General features: G+C 37.5%; 1 protein-coding gene across 1 annotated transcript in view; it reads right to left on the bottom strand.

Annotated features, from left to right (window-relative positions):
* The window catches only part of KCNH8 (potassium voltage-gated channel subfamily H member 8), a 384,197-nt gene that overhangs the window by 118,911 nt on the left and 244,833 nt on the right, over nt 1-20,453 (bottom strand). Inside the window, exons 6-7 of the mRNA XM_089911194.1 lie at nt 9,981-10,141; nt 4,679-4,886 (exon numbers count right to left, since the gene is read on the bottom strand). Coding sequence (XP_089767320.1) covers nt 4,679-4,886; nt 9,981-10,141 — 369 coding nt within the window. The remainder of the gene's footprint in view (nt 1-4,678; nt 4,887-9,980; nt 10,142-20,453) is intronic.

Raw genomic sequence — 20,453 nt, 5'->3', positions numbered from 1 at the left:
GTTTGGGCAGATATATTATTTTGAAGATACGTGTAAAAAAGTATATAATAACTTATGGAGCACTGTGACTAAACTTGAAGGCAACACTTTTAAAGCCATTACTTAATACTCTTCCCATATAAGATGATAAGTATCACTAGTCCCAGGTCATAGTACTTTCTTTATTAGAAGTAACTGTCTTAATAAAATAGTAATGATGGTAACAATAGCTCCTATTTATTGAGCAGTTACTAGGTGGCGGGCACAGTGCTAAATGCTTCACCGAGGTTGCCTACTTTAATACTGGTGACCCCAGTGAGGTACGCACTATTATTAGGGCCACTTTACAGATATTGAAAAAGAAACAGAGCAAAACATCTCCCCCTGCCTCCTGGGGTTCTATATTCAAAGGATCGCTGCTCGAGAGAGAATTTTAAGCCTTGCTGTAGCCTTAGATGAGGTCCAAACTCTAAAGCTTAGCCTGAATTGTCTTTAAAGATCTGGACCCTGACTACCTACCTCTTCAGCCTCATCACCTCACTATCATCCCCCGCTTCACCCTTTATGCTGGTTCTAGTGAAAGGCTTCATACAGTCCTGTCCCTGCTGTGACACACACCCGTTCCTCAGCATCCTTAGAGACAAGACTATTCATTCTTTAAAACTCAGCTCAGCTTGGAAATGCCTCTGCTGATAACCTGTTAGATTTAGTTGCCTGCCCTCTATGCAGGTTCTTGCTACAGAACATACCGCACTGCCATATATCCATTGAATTATTTGTCTGTTTTTCTTACTGGACTTTAAGTGCCATGACATTAAGTATATAATTTTTTTCTTCTTTATTTTATTGGAGTATAGTTGATTTACAATGTTGTGTTAGTTTCAGGTGTACAGCAAAGTGATTCAGTTAAATATACGTTAAATAAATATTATATTAAATATTAAATATATATATATTCAGTTAAATATATATATTTAATCTTTTTCAGATTCTTTTCCCTTATAGATTATTATAAGATACTGAGTAGAGTTCCCTGTGCTATAAGTAGGTCCTTGTTGCTTATCTATTTTATATATAGGAGTGTGTCTATGTTAATCCCAAACTCCTAATTTAAGTATATAATTTGTTTTGGTATCTCCAGTGCCTAACACAGGACCAAGCATGCAGTGGGCACTCAAAAAATACTTTTTGAATAAAAGGCCAAATCTTAAGTTACCACCCTATTTGTTCTTTCTATCTTCCTGCTGGAAAGAATTTGCTAAATAACCATTCCCTATTATATCATAATGCTCAAAATTATGAGAAGGACTTCTATACAAGGAGTTAGGGAATCTAGATTCTTGTCCCATGATTGTCATTTAGTAATGAAAAGACCTTGAAGACTGATTCATTCAACAATTTTCTTTTTACGCATTTGCCATGCACCAGGAACTGTACACCACAGTGAGGAAGCAGCAGTGGACACAAGTGACAAAAGCCCCTTCCACCAGAAAGCTTGTATAACATAGAGTTGGATTTCTCACCATAAAATCAAAGAGCTGGACTAAGGTCTTTCCAGGCTTAAAATTCCATGAAACAATAAGCCAAATCTCAAATTCCTTAAAATATAATATAGGAACACATAAGAATATGAAATAAAATAGAACACCAGGCAAATCAGTTCATAACTTGCCTCTGATACAATTAATCTAGGAGTATTAATTCTTCCTTACAAAAATAGATATATTATAGAGAAGTGACATTATGAAACATTTTTTAAAGGTTAACTTTGGTTTGGTCTCATGCAAAATATTTGAACCCTCTCTAGTTGTAAGTACAATAGCATGCCTGTCAAGGGCAAAAAGGGAAAAAAATCATTTCAAGGAAATTAACAACGATGAGAAAGGAAGATCTATTTTATTCCTTGGGAAGATGAATCTGTTCTGTACATCTAATGTTAGTCAGAGCATAAAGAACAATATGTTCTCTAATCAAGTTTTATGTGTGTGATGAATTTTCTGATTCATGGTAATTGGACCAGAAAAGGTAAAGCATATTATTAGTGGACAAATTACACAGTAAAAACTAAATTAGTCTAGACTCTCAGCTGCTTCATTACAAAATTAGGTAGGGAAGGTCATAATTATTTAATTTGTGTCCAAATCTCAGCTGGAGAATGTTCCAAACGAACAAATGATCCAAGTAATTTTAGGGGAAGGGAAAGTCCTTGTAGCCAAGCTTAAAAACCCAATATTGACAAACATAATTAGCATGCTACCTTCCTGACCATATCCCTAGAGGTGTCTGGACAGGAAATCTAATCCTCTAAAGATAAATGTTCTGTTATTTTTTACCATAACTGAGTAAACCATATCAATTCCTTGACATGCTATGATCATAGGATGTCCTTCCTGACACGTCCCTCAAATTTGTTGACATTGGATGATTGATTGCTTCTGCTGGTTAACATGGGCACTGAGCTATGATAGAAAATAGATACACAATATTAAACTCACAAAACTGGGTTTGTTCTTCCATTAAAGTCATAGATCATGGATTCTGAAAGAGCCTTTCAAGTTACACAGTGAGTTTTCTCATGTTGCAGATGAGGAAACTGAGGGCCAGGCAGGTGAACAAAATTACTGCAAATCTCACAGTTGGCAGGTGTTGGAGCCAGGACGCAAGGAGAGATCCATCGCCCCCCAGCCCAATGTTCTTCCCATCATTTTATTTTGCCGATAGTTAGCTCTCTTTTCCAGTTTACAAGCTCCCGTACATGACACTGGCTCATATCACCAGGACCAAGAGTAGGCACGGTAGGGGGCAATGCAGATGAAGTTCAGGGGGTTGGCTTCTTTCTTCTTGGAAAACAAATACCTCTGCCTATTTGTGGGAAGAAAACATCAGCTAGTTTGTCAGTCTGCAGCAGGACTGGTATGTTGGAAGTGAAACACAAAGCTTTCCTCCTCTAACTAAATTTGACAGCGTGCATAAGCTGAATCTCCCCATCTGGAGACTCTCAGATTAGACAAGCCTTACAAATTAATATGTGTGTATAGGTCTGGGGCCTGAAGGAAATGAGGTCAGGTCCGAAAAGGAATCAGGTGGCTGATGGCCACAAATCAGAACTTTAACATGGATTCACAACAAAGGGAGGAGACTTAATGCTGTAATTCACTGAAAAGCATTAGGACCATGCTAGGGTCTGTGATGAGGAAGCTGGAGGACAAAGTTATAAAGAGGGAAACGATACTGAAGGACAGAAAATGTTTTCATCCAAGTACAATCCAGACGTTGATCCTCCTTTTAATCAAATCTTCTCTTTCCCCATCTCCTTCTCTCTCTCTCTCTCTCTCTCTCACACACACACACACACACACACACACACACACACACATACACACCTCATGTTCTCTTTATGCAGGATATTTGTGCTCTCATTCTACAGTCTTATTTCTCTCTTTACTTTGTTCCTGAGAATGGAGGTCTACAGCAATGCATAGAAAAAGTGCTTTGATAAGGAAGATAAAACAATTCAGGATGCATTAGTTTCTCTGTGTACCTCAAGGACAAAATTGAGATGTGTAGGAGCATTTTTAAGAACGTAGACAGGAGACTCACTCCCTTGAACCCACTTTCTTAAGGTCCCCAGCTCATTCTCCAAAGATGTCCTTTAAGGCTTTGTACATGCCCTATGGTGAGAGAGTGGCATTTAGTAAGAGTCCACCCAGGGATGTTCCAAATGCACTCTGCCATTAAAGTCCTGATATAAGAAGTTAGAGCATTTTTTCTCTTGAGAATCTCTATGGCTTTATCCCTGGGCAAAGGTCTGAGCTTCTTTCAAAAGTCCAAGATTGATTTTCGGAGGAGAAGATAAGTGAAGGATTTTCTAGCTAACCAGGAAACATATTCTCTGATTAAATGTCAGATTAAGAAGAAAAAATCCCCTACATAAGGTACTATGACAATTCTCTAAAAAGAAAGACTGTGAGAACGCAGATATTTTAGGATAGAGGGTTATAGCCTTCAGAATTTTCATTTTTTTAGAAAGTTCTTGTGGTTGATATAAGTTTAAAAATGTGTTCATGTGCAGAACATTTCAGATTCATTTATGCAGAATTATGTAACACTTGAAACAACTCCCTTAAATTCCCATGGATTATGCGGACACAAAACTTTACAAATTATATTTGTAAATATCCTTTCTTCTGTATCATCACAAGTTCTCAAAGTACACTAAATGTGGAAGTCAGTATGATAGTGCTGTCTCTCTTTTTTTAGGAGAAAATAGTAGAGATATCCTTTTTATTATTCACTTGCCACCTCAAATACAAGTGATCATTTTCTTATGATTTAAAAATATTGTAATGACTGGCCAGTTCCCCATGATTTATTGTTACTAGCCCTCCATTGGATATGCTAAGATAAGATCACACATTACTTATCTAAACACTTCTACAGACGCGCTGGGCATTTTTAAAAGTTCACCCATTGAGAACTTAACCCAATTCTCTTTGAAAAAAATGCAAGGTTGTTCCAGAAAACTTTCTTAAAAGAAATCACTTGTACCATGGACCCTCTCCACACACCCCCAAAAACGATGAGACAAATCAACAGTCAGAAGACATATATTTATAGCCTCATCTTTCACCTCCTCCAAATTCTAGACAATCCTCTTTTTCACTTAAAACTGGAAGATGCGACAAATGTAAGCCCTTACCAACTTCCCACTTCAGAAGGCTGTTGTCTTCCATCTCCATTTTTCCAATGACATACCAGATACATGCCATCCAGTGTGCAAGAAGGGCAAACATGGACATGAGCAGAGTCAGGACGATTGTGCTGTGTTGGGAATAACGGTCCAACTTCTGCAGGAGACGCAGAAGACGCAGCAGCCGGACGGTCTTCAGGAGATGCACGAGAGACACCTGCGTGGGAAAACAGAGCCACACAGCTTGGCTCACGGAGTCATTACATCCACAACAGTCACTTCATCTACAGCCACTCTGGGAAGTTCTTGAAATTAAGCGTAATCAGGATTCCAACATTGTGACCATTTTATAAACATTTCTATGTCGTTTCCTGATATATTGGAAATTGATAAGATAAAAGATGATAAGGCAATTTAATTTCTTTGAGTGAATAATTATCTTCCTTAATTAAGATGTATCTTTTTTTCTCTACCTATATGACTGAAGATAATCTTATATATTCTGATATACAACTGAAACACATTATGGGATTGGGATTGAATAGAAGATGTCTCCACCCCTTTCTTTTAATTTCTTTCAATTCCACTTCCCCTTCTCCATGTAAGGGAGCTGCGTTATAACAAAACTTTGTATAGACTGAAGTAAAACCCTGTAAAGTGGTAGCAAAAGTAACTTAGGTTTCTTATTTTTAAATAGTGAGACCTAGAAACTTGAGTAAGATCTGCTCACAAATACCAGTAGCACCTCCTGCCTCATGTGCTTTGCTATGGTCCTTCTAACATTATCGATAGACAAAGAAAACATTTGCCTGGAGCACATACATTCTGCGCTTTCTGTTAAACAAACATGCTTAGGGAACCAAAATCAAATGGAACAAAATTTTGGAAAAACCTTTTAGATGCTGCCTCTGTATGAACTAGAACAACAGACTTGTAGTGAAGGAGTTTTCTTGACTTTAGGGCTCAACTGAAAAATGTGCACCATTGGTGTCCACCAGAAAGGTCAATGTCACTATTACAACACATGTGGTGCACTAATATACACTCTTTTTAATACCTTCCAAGAGAAAAGAAAAGTTAAATAAAACATTAACTCATATGCAGATAGAATCTGACACGTTCCTTGACCTATTCTAATTTGGGGGGTGAACCATAAATAGAGGGTAAGGAAGTGGTTTGTATGACTATACCTAAGCATCATTTTTCCTTTACAGGCAGAATCATAAACAAGGTGAGCATCTTTTGAGAGTCTGCCTTTATAATTATCTGGAGTCAACTGACTTCTAATTTCTCCCTCCTCCAGCCATCTTCCCTTATCTCCAAGAAAAATGTACCTAGAGCAGTGCCTGACACATAGGAAGTGCTCAGTAAATTTGTGTTAAATGAGTGAACGGATAAGCTATTATGTGAAGATGCAAAACACTCCAGGCTCACTATAACAATAGATATTCAATAAAAGTGTCTTCCACTGTAATCTTGTGAATTATTCTATACTGAAATATAAAAACATCATAAGGATGGGAATTCCCTGGTGGTCCAGTGGTTAGGACTCCACACTTCCACGGCAGTGGGCCTGGGTTCGATCCCTGGTCAGGCAACTAAGATCCTGCAAAGTGTGGTGTGGCAAAAAAAAAAAAAAAAAAAAAAAAAAAAAAAATCATAAGGTCAATTGAGGAAGTTGCCAGGTAGCTGTGGTCTTTTATTCCTTTTTGTGGGTCTTCTGGGTAGAGTTTTACTTTCTTCTCCTTCATACTCACATTCTCATCTATCATTTCTCCAGCTGATTGTAAGTCAGATGCAGTTTCTACTTTGTGGCTTAGAGGAATTACTAGGGGTGAAATTTATTTTATAGGTAGGTGAATTTGATAGATAACAATTTTGTAAGTAAAGTGAATCCTGGAGCAGAACTCTCAAATGGAGGATACCATCTGCTATGGACTGAATTGTGTTCCTGCAAATTTCATATGTTGAAGCCCTAACCCCCAGTGTGACGGTATTTGAGATGGGGTCTTTGGGAAGTAATTTGGTTTAGATGGGGTCATGAGGGTGGGGTCCTCAAGATGGGATTAATGCCTCTATAAGAATAGACCACAGCACCCTCTCTCTTGTTCGCCACCCACCCCAATCTCTCGCTCCCTCCCCTCGCTATATGAGGGCCACGTGAGGACGTGGAAAGAAGACAGCCGTCTACAAGCCAGGAAGAGAGCCCTCACCAAGAATCAAATTGGCTGAAAGCTTGATCTTGGACTTCCCAGCCATCAGGAGAGTGAGAAATAAATTCCCGTTGTTGAAGCCATCCAGTTTATGATATTTTCTTATAGCTGCCTGAGTAGACTAACACACCATCTGAATGTAGAGTACTGATGCAGGCAAGCTCCCCATTTTCTCTGGCCAGAAAGGGGATGTTTGAGGGAAGAACGTGAGGCTGCCCTTACATGAGAACAACAGTCATTTACAAAAATAAGGGACATGAGCCTGGGAGTCCAGGATGAGGCAGCCCTGGTGATTTCGCTGTCATTTAAAAAAATTTGTATTTATTCCTATCTGAGTCCAAAACCTCCGGCTATAAAATGTGAATTTTGGCTCTTGATGAATGACAGAAGAAAGAGGCATATTTGATTTCGATGGAAATATATCATCTGAAAAAGAGAAAGGACCTTCTTACTCTTGGGATGCTGCTCTGAATTTGTCATTGATAAGAATTATAAGCACCTTGTAGACAGGTGCAAGACAGTGAATGATGCATTCATCAAAAACCTCTATCAAACTGCAGTTTCCCCTATTAGCAAGTGGACATAATCACCTCCTGGCTATCCACTAGGGAAGAAAAAGGAGAAAGAAAAAAGTTGATTACCGTACTGAGGTCCTTCTAGGTATTAGACACTTGGCAAGGTATTTTATAGAAAAGTTTCCTTTTTAGGCTACTCAGAAACCCTGCAGGAATTTTTTCGATTTTAGGCCTATTCTGATGTTAACTTTCCCAAGAAGTCACTCAGATGGTAAGTGATAAAACTTGGATTCATACTTTTGCCTTTTTACTCTCATTCTTTGTCTCATTCACAATTTTACCTCTCGTTGTGCCTTTCATCGTGACTTATACACAGTAAGTTTTAATAAGTAAATGTGTGAGCTGCATGTAAAATATTTGCCATCAGCAATCGTGGGCACAGCCAAAGCTAAAGCATGCAGTACATTTTTGATGGTTGCCATGCATTTTAGAATGTCATCTATGGAGATGCACTAACTGGACCCACTTTAGACCTGGAAAATCAACCCCTTTGTTATTTTATTTGTTTGTTCCTGCTCTTCTTTTTGTAAGTCTGTGTAGTATAACAGTAGCATAACTTATGAACTTTTCCTTATAACTTATGCTTTCCTGGGAAGTAAATATAATATTTTGAACAAGCTTTTCTATTCAAATCGAATATTTCATACTGACTAATATATTGGGAGGAATAACAAATTTATATGCCAATTGTTAAATGATCATAAGCTCACCCTTGTGAAAAGCAGAAAAATTATCACTGATAATAGAGAGAGATTCCTTACTTCCTTCCTCTTTTTCTTTCTTTCTGATATAGATGTTGATCTATAACTTCAAATCTTTATAAAGGATTTGTGCTGTATTTCACAAGTGAGAATGAAGAAGGGTAGCAGAAGCACAGTGAAAATGTACAAGTATTTAAAATTCATCAAATTATGAGAATTAGACTTTTTCAAAATATTTACTCGTGTTAATTTTAGGCAATGGAAATTTTAATCATATATAAACATTTTACTTATTTTTTATTTTATAGACTTTAGAGTACATGATATATATATATGTTTAAAATTATCCTATTTGTTCAGTGCCCAAAGAGAGATGGAATATAAAAAATGATTATTAGTATTTAGTAGCAGAGCAAGTTAATTTACAGCAGTCTATGAAACACCATTTATTTAACAATTCTCCAGGATAATTTGGAAAATTTTTCTTATCATTTTATGAATTATCTACTTCTTCAGGATATTTTTTGGCAGTCTTGCAAAAGCCTTGTTTTAAGTCATTACACTTTCATAATAGTATACTTATCTAGTCAAATTCAATCTTAAAAAGCACTTTAAAAAGCTCAGATAACAATCCAGTTTAGCACCGATTGATATTATATACTAGATTTTCCCCAGAGCTTTCCCTTCAGCTGAGTTATAAACCTCTTAATGATGTTGACACTCTCAACTTCCCAACTTAAAAAAAAATTGAAAGAAAAAGAAAAATACTATTATACAGGCAATTAACAAATGCAACAAATGCACAAATCTGTACTATGTAGTCAGGAGTTTAGTTCAGTCTTCGTTCTGAAGTCAGTAATGACTGTATTTGAAACATTGATCACTTTGTTTAATATTGAAAACTATGCTATTAAATTCTTGATAGAGAACATAATTTCTATGGGGAGAGGTTTGTCAACTGAGTAGGAAATATGTTTAATTTGAACTAACGTCTCGTAAATTTTTGCCTGCTAAAATTGGTTACTCTGGCAGCAAATTGTATTACTGGTCCAAAAATTCTCTTATACCTTCCTAAAAGTCTCTCTATTTATAAGGGAACACTTAATGCTTTTAAGAGTGTCAATCTTTAAATAGTAAAAATAGCTATGACTACAAGAGGGCATACTTTCTTTCCTGTAAGAAATCTGAGAATAAAAGTTTTAGATGAAGAAAGAGAAGTTACAAATATCAATAAAAATTCAAGAGGATGCTTGGTTTACGTTGGTCATTTTATCATTTAGATTTTTGCTCAATCCAACATTTTTACAGGGACTTCTAAGAAGTAGTTGAATTCTATTTTAATTTCAACCTATCTTTCTATCTTGATAGGTCTTCTGTTTGTTTTGCCGATGAATAATGAAATATTCAAAAGGTAGCGAGTAGAAGTCATACAAGTAGAAGAAATCTTCAAACTCTCCACCAAATTCTTGAGGGAAATATCTGGCTCAGTAACATAAAGTAATGCTTCTATTCCTGCAGATGGTTTCCTTATCAAAGGATTTGTTTAGTGAGTCAATTTGATGATAAATTCAAGCTTTTAATATCCTGGTTCTAAGTATTTAAATGATTAGAAATGGGTAATACAAATTTCGAAAAGGAAGTAACTCCTTTAAGTGGAGAATCTGGCCTGCATATCATTGGTGACACTGGCCTCTTTATTAAAAAGGGCACAAAATCCTGGACATACAAATTGCGACAAACATTTAAAACCTGAACATGTGAAAAATAAGCACAGGGGTAAAACCAACCTTCAAGGTCATGTGGAAGGGAGCTCTTTACTCACCACTGTGACGTTGAAAGCATACAGGAGATCAAAAGGCAGGGCAGCAATTAAATCAATGATGAACCAGGTTGTGACATAGTGGATGCAAATTGATCTTGCTTCAAAGATAACTTGGCCAGACTTGCTGACATAGGTTGTTCGAAAATTTAAAATAATATCTGCTTGAGAAAAAAAGGATAGAGTAAGGGCATTTAGGAGAAAGAGAGAGAGGAGAAGGAAAGAAGGAAAGACAAGGTAAGAAGAGAAGATGGAAGGAAGACAGGCAGGTGGGCGGGGGGGAAGGAAGGGAGGAAGAAACTATATTAAATTAGATTAACGGTAACCTCTTAACGTACTTTAGATTGACAATATCCAAAATATTCTTCTTGACAGATCCAGCTCAACTCAACAAACAGGTATTGGAGAAAGGTGAAGAAAGTAGTATTTTTTGAGCATAATACATTCCAGACTTTGGGCCACATGTTAACATAATTAAAATAAATAATAATAACAATAGGCAACACTTACTGAATGCTCACTGTGTACCAGACATTGTCCTAAGAACTTAGCTTAGATTGTTTCACTTACTCAGAACATCTTCCACCGTAGACGACGATGGTAACATAGCAGACAGTACATAGCAGGCAGTATTAGCAGAGGCAGAAACTAAGTCTCAGTGGGAAAAGTAGCTCATCCACGATCATCTTGCCAACAGTGGCAGAGACGACTCTGAACAAAAGTATAATTTGCAGTCCATGTTCTTTTTATTTATTTTTTATCCAGTAGTACTCTATTCCGTGTACAAAAGTTTTACTAATTTCCGTATGTTTATGAAACTGATCCTTGCCCTGAAGGTGTTTGTATTCACAAAATACCAGAAGTTTCTTTTTGGATTTCTAGGTTAAACTTCCCATCATTTAAATGGAAGATACAATCATTTTCAACCATTCCGTACATCATCCTTTTAATATATTTTTATTTTATGTTTATTTTATATTTGTATTTATTTTATATTTATATTATATTTTACTATCTATTTATCAAACTTTTTACAATATTTGACATCCTTGTGAGGGCTGGTCAAAGGACAAAACCATAGACATGTGGACCATCTAGAGTTCAATCCTGCCACCTATGAATAAACTTCTCAGAGTCTGTCACATAGTTCTTGGGTTAAATATCATTAAAGGACTGGAAAGGGTTATATTTTCTTTAATTTGTTTTAGAGTTGAGTATGACCAAGTTATGGGGAATTTTGGGATTGGTGCATACACGTAAGTGTGATGAAGGCTGCTCATTTTCTGCACTGGCAACCCCAACAGAAACATATTTGTCTGTGGGATTTTGTTCTTCGGGAGTGTTGTGATTCAGTGACAAAGATCAAAGGAAGGACATTGGGAAGTAAGTACCCCAAAGAGAATAGGAATTCAAGGAGCTAGGAAACGAATGCTAAGCTCTGAGTTACATAATTTTTAAATGAATTGGAGTACTCTTTACAGCTAATGTAAACCATTGCAAGTACGTGGAATCGTGTCATGTGAGGTTAAGAACTTGTTGGTATCACGATCGTAATGGTAACAATAATAAAGATTACAATAATGTGCACTTTACACATTTGTAGATCATATTTACTTTTCACTTCACATTTGAAGGAGAATTCTAAGATGCCCCCCACCCCCAATCCCCTGCCACCACCCTCACTCTCCTCTGATCTCTTCCCCTTGGGTAAGGGTGGATCCCCTGAGCATGATGAGATATGAAGGTGTGATCACGTTACAGCATAGGGGTAAAGAGAGATGATCTGCGTGGCCTGCCCTCATCAGGTGAGCCCTTTAAAGCCGACCTTTCTTCATCTGGTGTTAAGGGATTGGAAAGCAGTGAGGCATGCTCTTCCTGGCCTGGAAGGAAGCAACTGCGTATTATGGGGAGGGCCACACGGCCGGGAACGGCGGGCAGCCTCTAACTGCTGAGAATGACCCCTCACTGACATCTCGTGAGAAACGGAGACCTTAGTCCCACAACCATAAAGAAATTTGCTCAACAGCCACATGAGATAGGAAGAGAATCCTGGGCTCCAGAATGGACCACAAGCTGACACCTTGATTTCAGCCTTCTGAGGCCCTGAGGAGAGACTTCAGCTAAGGTAGATCTGGACTTCTGACCTATAGAAACTATGAGAAAATAAACGGGTATTGTTTTAAGCTGATGTGTTTGCAGTAATTGGCTATGCAGCAATAAAAAAACTAATACAACATTTAGTAAGTCATCTGGTTCTCATTATAGCCTGTGAGATGAGATAATACAGGAATTCTGACAAAACAGATTACTATTACATTATTATAGATAACACATATGTTCTTAACATGAACACAGTGCTGTTCTACGACCTTTATAATCATAATCTCATTGACTCCTTACAACAATGCTAAGCGGTAAGTATTTTTATTAGTCCCTTTTACAGATGAGAAAACTGAGGCAGAAAAGACGTCAAGTGATCTGCCCAGGGTCACACATGATGAACTAAACCCCTCAGCTAGTTAGTGAAAAGAGCAAGACCTGGATTCAAGTCTCTTAAATTCCAATTCTGTGCCTTGGATTTTGGTGCCTCAACAGAGACCAGTCATATCTCAGATCTGGAAGCAAGTTCTAGGTGACTCAAAAAGAAAACATTAATTATTCTAGAGTATTGTGAATGATCTAACTTATTAAGATGGCATTATTAGAAGTCATTTTTGTCAAAAAATAAAAATATTAAAATACTTCCATTGTGGGCTTCCCTGGTGGCGCAGTGGTTGAGAGTCCGCCTGCCGATGCAGGGGACACGGGTTTGTGCCCCGGTCCGGGAAGATCCCACATGCCGCGGAGCGGCTGGGCCCGTGAGCCATGGCCGCTGAGCCTGCGCGTCCGGAGCCTGTGCTCCGCAACGGGAGAGGCCACAACAGTGAGAGGCCCGTGTACCGCAAAAAAAAAAAAAAAAAAACCCCAACAAACTTCCATTGTTAATACTGAGAATATGAAAGGATGAAGCTAGTCGATAAGCCACTCACAAAGGATGAACACAATCCCAAGGTGATTTCCACTGCAGAGTAAAAGTGCTATCATGGCAAAAAGTACCAATGCATCCCTGAAGTATGGCCACCAAAGGGGGCTGGGAGCTCAGGGGAATGTTGTGAAGTTGTTAGGGTAGCAGGTGACCTTTTCATTCTTTCTCTTTCTAGAGACTCATGTCAGTTGACTCATGAGTCAACTTTCTAGACTCATGTATTTGTGCATTAGCTGAGCAATTTAACAGCTTAGACCAGCAGCTGTTGAAATAAAGCAGTCGATAAGTAGTTCATTATCAAATTGAAGGAATAAATGTCTTTGTGTATTTACTAACTGATCACCAGGTTCTACCACAGATTTTACAGAAAACCCACTGCCACCATCCACATACCTGGGGTGCTCTCCTGAATGGAGGAATGGAAGAAGTGATTGGTCTTTGGTTGATTGATACAGTAAACATTTTTAAAGCTATGTGGTTGACTAAAGAATAAAATAGAGGTGCAGACTTCTGAACAGAGAAGATCTTTTCTTGGATGACTCATTACAAAATATTAGTTTAGAAAGCTTTTTAAAAAATAATCTGTTACTCAATTGAGTTAATTGGATGAAAAGAAGATGTGTTTATTTTTACGTTTAAAAAGAAGTAATGGTAAGACTTTTAAACACAAAGAATGTTAACAGCAAAAGAATACAATCTATCTTTTAAATTTATGGATACAAATATATTTTTGAAGTACTTGAGTACTTTCAGGTTTATTTTCAGGGAAAAAAAACCTAGATACGTATTATATGCTAAGATTTCTAGGACTCTGGTATCATATAAGGATTGTAGGTTTCAGTGAGCGGTAGAGTTGATTAACAATGTTGTGTTAGTTTCAGGTGTAGGGCAAAGTGATTCAGTTATACATATGCATGTAGCTATTCTTTTTCAAGTTCTTTTCCCATTTGGGTTACTACATAATTATTTTTAGATAGCTGACTTTTTTTTAAAAACCTACTTTTGTCATACACATAATAATAGACATAGTTCTCTTGTACTGTGATTTACAAAACATATTTTCATGTTTGTTAGTTTGTGTTGTTCCCATGCCAACTCTCTCAGGTGTACTATCACTGACATTTTACTCATGACTCAGGAGATTTAAGGAAATTGTTTAAAGTCATGAAGATAGTAAGCAAGAGAGAAACAGGGCATCTTTTGCAGGCAATTCCATTTTCTGTCCGTTATCTTAAAGATTTACTGCACTTTCAAATACATTTTAGGGGCAATACCAATAGGTCAGTGCAGAGAAATGTATTTCCGATTTTAGCCCTTAGATTCAATTCAGCATTGGCAGCGCCCAGGTAAAAGAATATTAAATCTGGGTCACAGAATTGAATGTGGGGGAATGAACTGTCTTTGATTCTGGAAAGATGAGGATTAAGCATCTGTCCAGGGAGAACTGAGAAATCGCTCTGTGTTCTCTCCACTGACAAAGATGTGGTGGCAATGTAAATGTTCCCTTAACGGAAGGGCAGAAATGGGGAGCACGCGTTCTTTCAGAGTGAGGGAAACACAGAATAAAATTAGATTGTGATGAGGGAAAAAAGAGCCTCCCAGATCTGGTGTTCCTCATAAAAGAACCACGGGGGTGAGGAGGAGATTCACCAACTATACTGGGTCCAGCTGCTCTTTCCCCTGTAGTTGTCTCACTTCCCATAAAATTTTACACCTTCAGTGAATTAACTCAGCGACTCATTCAAATGTTGCAGTAAGAATGTGGTCTCCTCCAGACCCTAACCCTAACCTTCCTAAAAGGCAGCAGTATGGTTTTCATTCTGAGATATCTAGAAAGTATAATGTTTCTCAACTTTATGTTGAAAAATACATGAAAATTCGTTAATACAGAAATTTTTATATCTAACTTTTCTTGTTAATTCCATTTACTATCAACGTGCACAACTGTCTATAAGCACACATACACACAGTTTGAATCAGGAAAAATATTTCCAAAACTATAATGAATTGAGTCATATGAATTTAGCACTTAGAAATGTTAATGCCTCACGTATGTGTGTATGCATAAGCAGTCTCTTGTGGCACATGGTGCTGGTATCATGTGAAATGAATAAACAAACAGGGTAATAGAGAATTACCATATATACATACATACATGTGATTTACAGAATTTCAAAAAATTGATCATAATATACCCCACCAAAATGAGGCAGACAATAATTGAATTCTTTTATGATTCAGATCACGCCGAATTATTTTGCAGGATAATCAGTTTACCTTGCTGTATTTAGGTTTTACACAAGCATGATGAAAATAAAGACAAATAATAGATAACTGTACGTGTTTTGTTCTCACATGGTTAAGACCTCCAAAAACTAGTGTTTATTTCTCTCTCTCACTAAATGGTTATGTATGAGAACTAAAAGGCAAGAAGATTAAAACCAGTTTTTCCAGTTTGATTTCCTTGAGAACTATGTAATTAGAAAGTACAAAAAGAAAAAAAGGTTAAATTTGATATGGCACAAATTAGTAGATTTCTTTATTAGCATGCATGCCAGATGGGAAATAATTTTAAAATAATATTGACTTACTTGTTAAAAAGTAAATTAAAATAGAATGGTGTGCATGAGAGCATATGCACCAAATACAAATAATATCTTCATTTAGCCATTTCTTTACAATTTAATCAATATAGTACAGCGAGGGTGGAGAGAGATTTAACTAAACCAGCTGCCGACTAATATTCTAAAGATACCCAGTCTTTTTCCATTGCTTGTGAGACACTCCTCTGAACACAGTATGATGCCACAGCAAATTTGAGTTGCACGTGTGGGCAGAATGAATAACTGGGGGTTGATTAATGAAGGGGCTTGAGGGACTCAAAATCCTAAGAATGGCTGTAATTGATTGCTAGGATTAGTGGATGAGATTTTCATACCACCTGATCCTTGCTCATCCTGTCAGCATTTGTCCCTCCTGCTTATCTTAAATGAGAAGTTTATGGAAAAGAAAGGGCAGCAGACAGAGGGAGAAGCAGCAGTTAAGAGCAACTGCCTGCAGAAGAAAAGGTAAGGCTGAAAGAATGCAACCAGGTGGGTTGGGCGTGGTCGATACCACCACTGATTTCTGTTTTGTACCAGGGTCATGGTGGACTCGTACATCAGTTTTGACCCTCAACGTCAACATCAGATGGAACGGCCCAGAAAAGAAGTCCTTCCATCCTAACTTCTCTTTGAATGGAAGAACCCCATCCATGTCATACTTCATAAGGATGCGGTCAACAAGGCCTTGAATGCTTCTGGCAATGGTGAGCCCTCTGCCTTTTGCCAGCGCTTAGTTTGACGCATCCTTCCTACTTTCTTCAAATAGGCGTCTTCCTCCTTCTAACTCCCTCTCCTTGTTTCTAGTTTTGTCATTAGCAGCAACACAGAATATGTTGTACCTTTACATAGTGAGCTGCCCCATCGATTTTTATTTTGAAAAGAAATTTTCAGGTTTTTAACACAATAAAGAAAAGAAAACCATTCACGTAGTTGACTACTGTCCTTTTGGAAGTAAGGTAATGAAACGGTAGCAGACTATGCCATCCTCAAATGTGCCACTTTGGAATAAGAATTATTTTGAGCTGAAGGTAACTGAGAAGGAAGAGAAGCCAGAAAAGCTCCCTGCCTTCTTCCTATTTGCCTGAAAGCAGGACATACATTTTCAAAAGTGTCCCCTGCTCTCTTCTCTACCAGGAAAGACAAAAGTTAATCCCCAGATGTAGCCTGTCCAGTGGGAAGACAGTAGCAAATACTCAGCAGTGTTTGCAGAGTTCTCATTATTCCACAGTCTCACCAACACTCGACGTTGTCACACTTAAAAATTTTTGCCAATTGGGTGGTAGTATAATGTTTCTAGTATATATTTAGAATTGTTTTTTCTTTTAGTAATGCAGCCTTAGTAAACTGCTGGGGAATCTTAAAAAAACACACACACACACAAAGTCTTGCATTACTATTAGTTAAAGTAAACTTTTGCCAAGTTAAATTCCCAAATGTTGGTTTTTTTGTACAGATTGCTCCCAGTTGACCGTTTCTAATTTTTACTGGAAGATCTAAAGCACAGCTATACCTTTCAGCTTTGCAACATCCTTAAGTACTATGAAAATGTGTCAGTTGAGGACCTGTTGTGCTCTTTGTCCTGTGCAGGGCTCTTGGCACTCAAAGATGGACAAGGCATCCAAAAGGAGCATGCCTCTGATGGGGAACATGGACTCCCGTTTTTATTATCTGAAGCCCCATCTGTGAAAATGCTGGCAGGTCAAAGGACACAGCACACATTCCCAGCAGATTTCTAAGAAAACTCCCATTTATTGTCTATAACTATTTTATTATATTGACTTTGTACATTGCTTTCATTTTATTGTATAACGTTACCGTCTCAAAAAACTTCCACATAACATGTACACTGGTATGTGTAAAAACTAACAATTTTGGCTCCATATAAGTTATCCACTTTCAGGTGCTATGTAGCTCTAAATTAGATATTGAATTTTGGAATTACTTGATCATTTTTAGTAAAAATAATTTAATGATTCAAAATAAACTACTGAAAAACCATGATTTATGCATACACTAAATTATAGAAAGTCTTTTGGCATACTTATCCTGTTTATAGTTGTAGTTTTTGAGTGGTAAAATTTCCAAATTTAACTCCAATAGAAAACATAAGGACTATAACATCTATAATATTCAGTCATGAAATTTAAAAAAATAATAAAGTCTATTAATTTTATATGAGGTAAATATTAGTTATCCAAGTAACAAAACTTAGAATTAATGAAGACTAAGATAGACAACAAAAGATGTGCTAACGAGAGACCTTCAAGATGGTGGAGGGGTAAGACGTGGAGATCACCCTCCTCCTCACAAATACATCAGAAATACAACTACACGTGGAACAACTCCTACAGAACATCTATTGAATGCTGGCAGAAGACCTCAGACTTCCCAAAACGCAAGAATCTCCCACATACCTGGTCGTGTGGCTGACAGGGTCTTGGTGCTCCGGCTGGTGTCAGGTCTGTGCCTCTGAGGTGGGAGATCCGAGTTCAGGACACTGGTCCACCAGAGACCTCCTGGCTCCACATAATATCAAATAGAGAAAACTCTCCCAGAGATCTCCATCTCAATGCTAAGACCCAGCTCCACTTAACGACCAGCAAGCTACAGTGCTGGACACCCTATGCCAACCAACTAGCAAGACAGGAACACAACCCCACCCATTACAGAGAGGCTGCCTAAAATCATAATAAGGTCACAGACACCCCAAAACACACCACCAGATGCAGTCCTGCCCACCAGAAAGACAAGATCCAGCCTCATGCACCGGAACACAGGCACTAGTCCCCTCCAAAAGGAAGCCTACACAACCCACTGAATCAGCATTAGCCACTGGGGGCAGATACCAAAAACAACGGGAACTACAAACCTGCAGCCTGCCAAAAGGAAACCCCAAACACAGTAAGTTAAGCAAAATGAGAAGACAGAGAAACACACAGCTGATGAAGGAGAAAGGTAAAAACTTACCAGACCAAACAAATGAAGAGGAAATAGGCAGTCTAACTGAAAAAGAATTCAGAGTAATGACACTAAAGATGATCCAAAATCTTGGAAATAGAATGGAGAAAATAAAAGAAACACTTAACAAGGAACTAGAAGAACTAAAGAGCAAATAAACAATGATGAACAGCACAATAAATGAAATTAAAAATTCTTTAGAAGGAATCAATAGCAGAATAACTGAGGCAGAAGAACGGAGAAGTGATTTGGAAGATAAAATAGTGGAATTACTGCAGAGCAGAATAAAGAAAAAAGAATGAAAAGAATTGAGGACAGTCTCAGAGAGCTCTCGGACAACATTAAACACACCAACATTCTAATTATAGGGGTCCCAGAAGAAGAAGAGAAAAAGAAAGGGGCTGAGAAAATATTTGAAGAGATTATAGTTGAAAACTTCCCTAATATGGGAAAGGAAAGAGTCAATCAAGTCCAGGAAGTTCAGAGAGTTCCATACAGGATAAATCCAAGGAGAAACACACCAAGACACATATTAATCAAACTATCAAAAATTAAATACAAAGAAAAAAATATTAAAAGCATCAAGGGAAAAACAACAAATAACATACAAGGGAATCCCCCTAAGGTTAACAGCTGATCTTTCAGCAGAAACTCTGCAAGCCAGAAGGGAGTGGCAGGCCATATTTAAAGGGATGAAAGGGAAAAACCTACAACAGAAGATTACTCTACCCAGCAAGGATCTCATTCAGATTCGATGGAGAAATTAAAACTTTTACACAAAAGCAAAAGAGAAGAGAATTCAGCACCACCAAACCAGCTTTACAACAAATGCTAAAGGAACTTCTCTAGGCAGGAAACACAAGAGAAGGAAAAGACCTATAATAACAACCCCCCAAAAATTACAAAAATGGTAATAGGAACATACATATCGATAATTACCTTAAATGCAAATGGAGTAAATGCTCCAACCAAAACACATAGACTGGCTGAATGGATCCAAAAACATGAGCTGTATATATGCTGTCTACAAGATACCCACTTCAAACCTAGGGACACATACAGACTGAAAGTGAGGGGATGGAAAAAGATATTCTATGAAAGTGGATATCAAAGGAAAGCTGCAGTAGCAATTCTCATATCAGACAAGATAGACTTTAAAATAAAGACTATTACAAGAGACAAAGAAGGACACTACCTAATGATCAAGGGATCAATCTAAGAAGATATAGCAATTGTAAATATCTATGCACCCAACGTCAGGGCACCTCAATACATAAGGCAAATGCTAACAGACATAAAAAGGGAAAGTGACAGTAACACAATCATTGTAGGGGACTTTAGCACCCCCATTTCAGCAATGGACAGATTGTCCAATGTGAAAATAAGTAAGGAAGCACAAGCTTTAAATGACACATTAAACAAGATGGACTTAAATGATATTTATAGGACATTCCATCCAAAAACAACAGAATACAATTTCTTCTCAAGTGCTCATGGAACATTCTGCAGGATAGATCATATCCTGGGTCACAAATCAAGCCTTGGTAAATTTAAGAAAATTGAAATCATATCAAGTATCTTTTCCAACCACAACGCTATGAGGCTAGATATAAATTACAGGGAAAAATCTGTAAAAAATAAAAACACATGGAGGCCAAACAATACACTACTTAATAACCAGTGATCACTGAAGAAATCAAAGGGAAATAAAAAACTACCTAGAGACAAATGACAATGAAAACACGACAACACAAAACCTATGGGATGCAGCAAAAGCAGTTCTAAGAGGGAAGTTTATAGCAATACAATCCTACCTCAAGAAACAAGAAACATCTCAAATAAACAACCTAACCTAACAGCTAAACTAATTAGAGAAAGATGAACAATAAA

The sequence above is a fragment of the Delphinapterus leucas genome, chromosome 4, assembly GCF_059928025.1.
Source record: "Delphinapterus leucas isolate spDelLeu-1000000601 "Yukka" chromosome 4, BTC_Dleu_Yukka2, whole genome shotgun sequence".
Classification (NCBI taxonomy): Eukaryota; Metazoa; Chordata; class Mammalia; order Artiodactyla; family Monodontidae; genus Delphinapterus; species Delphinapterus leucas.
This window is presented reverse-complemented; position numbering and strand designations above follow the sequence as displayed.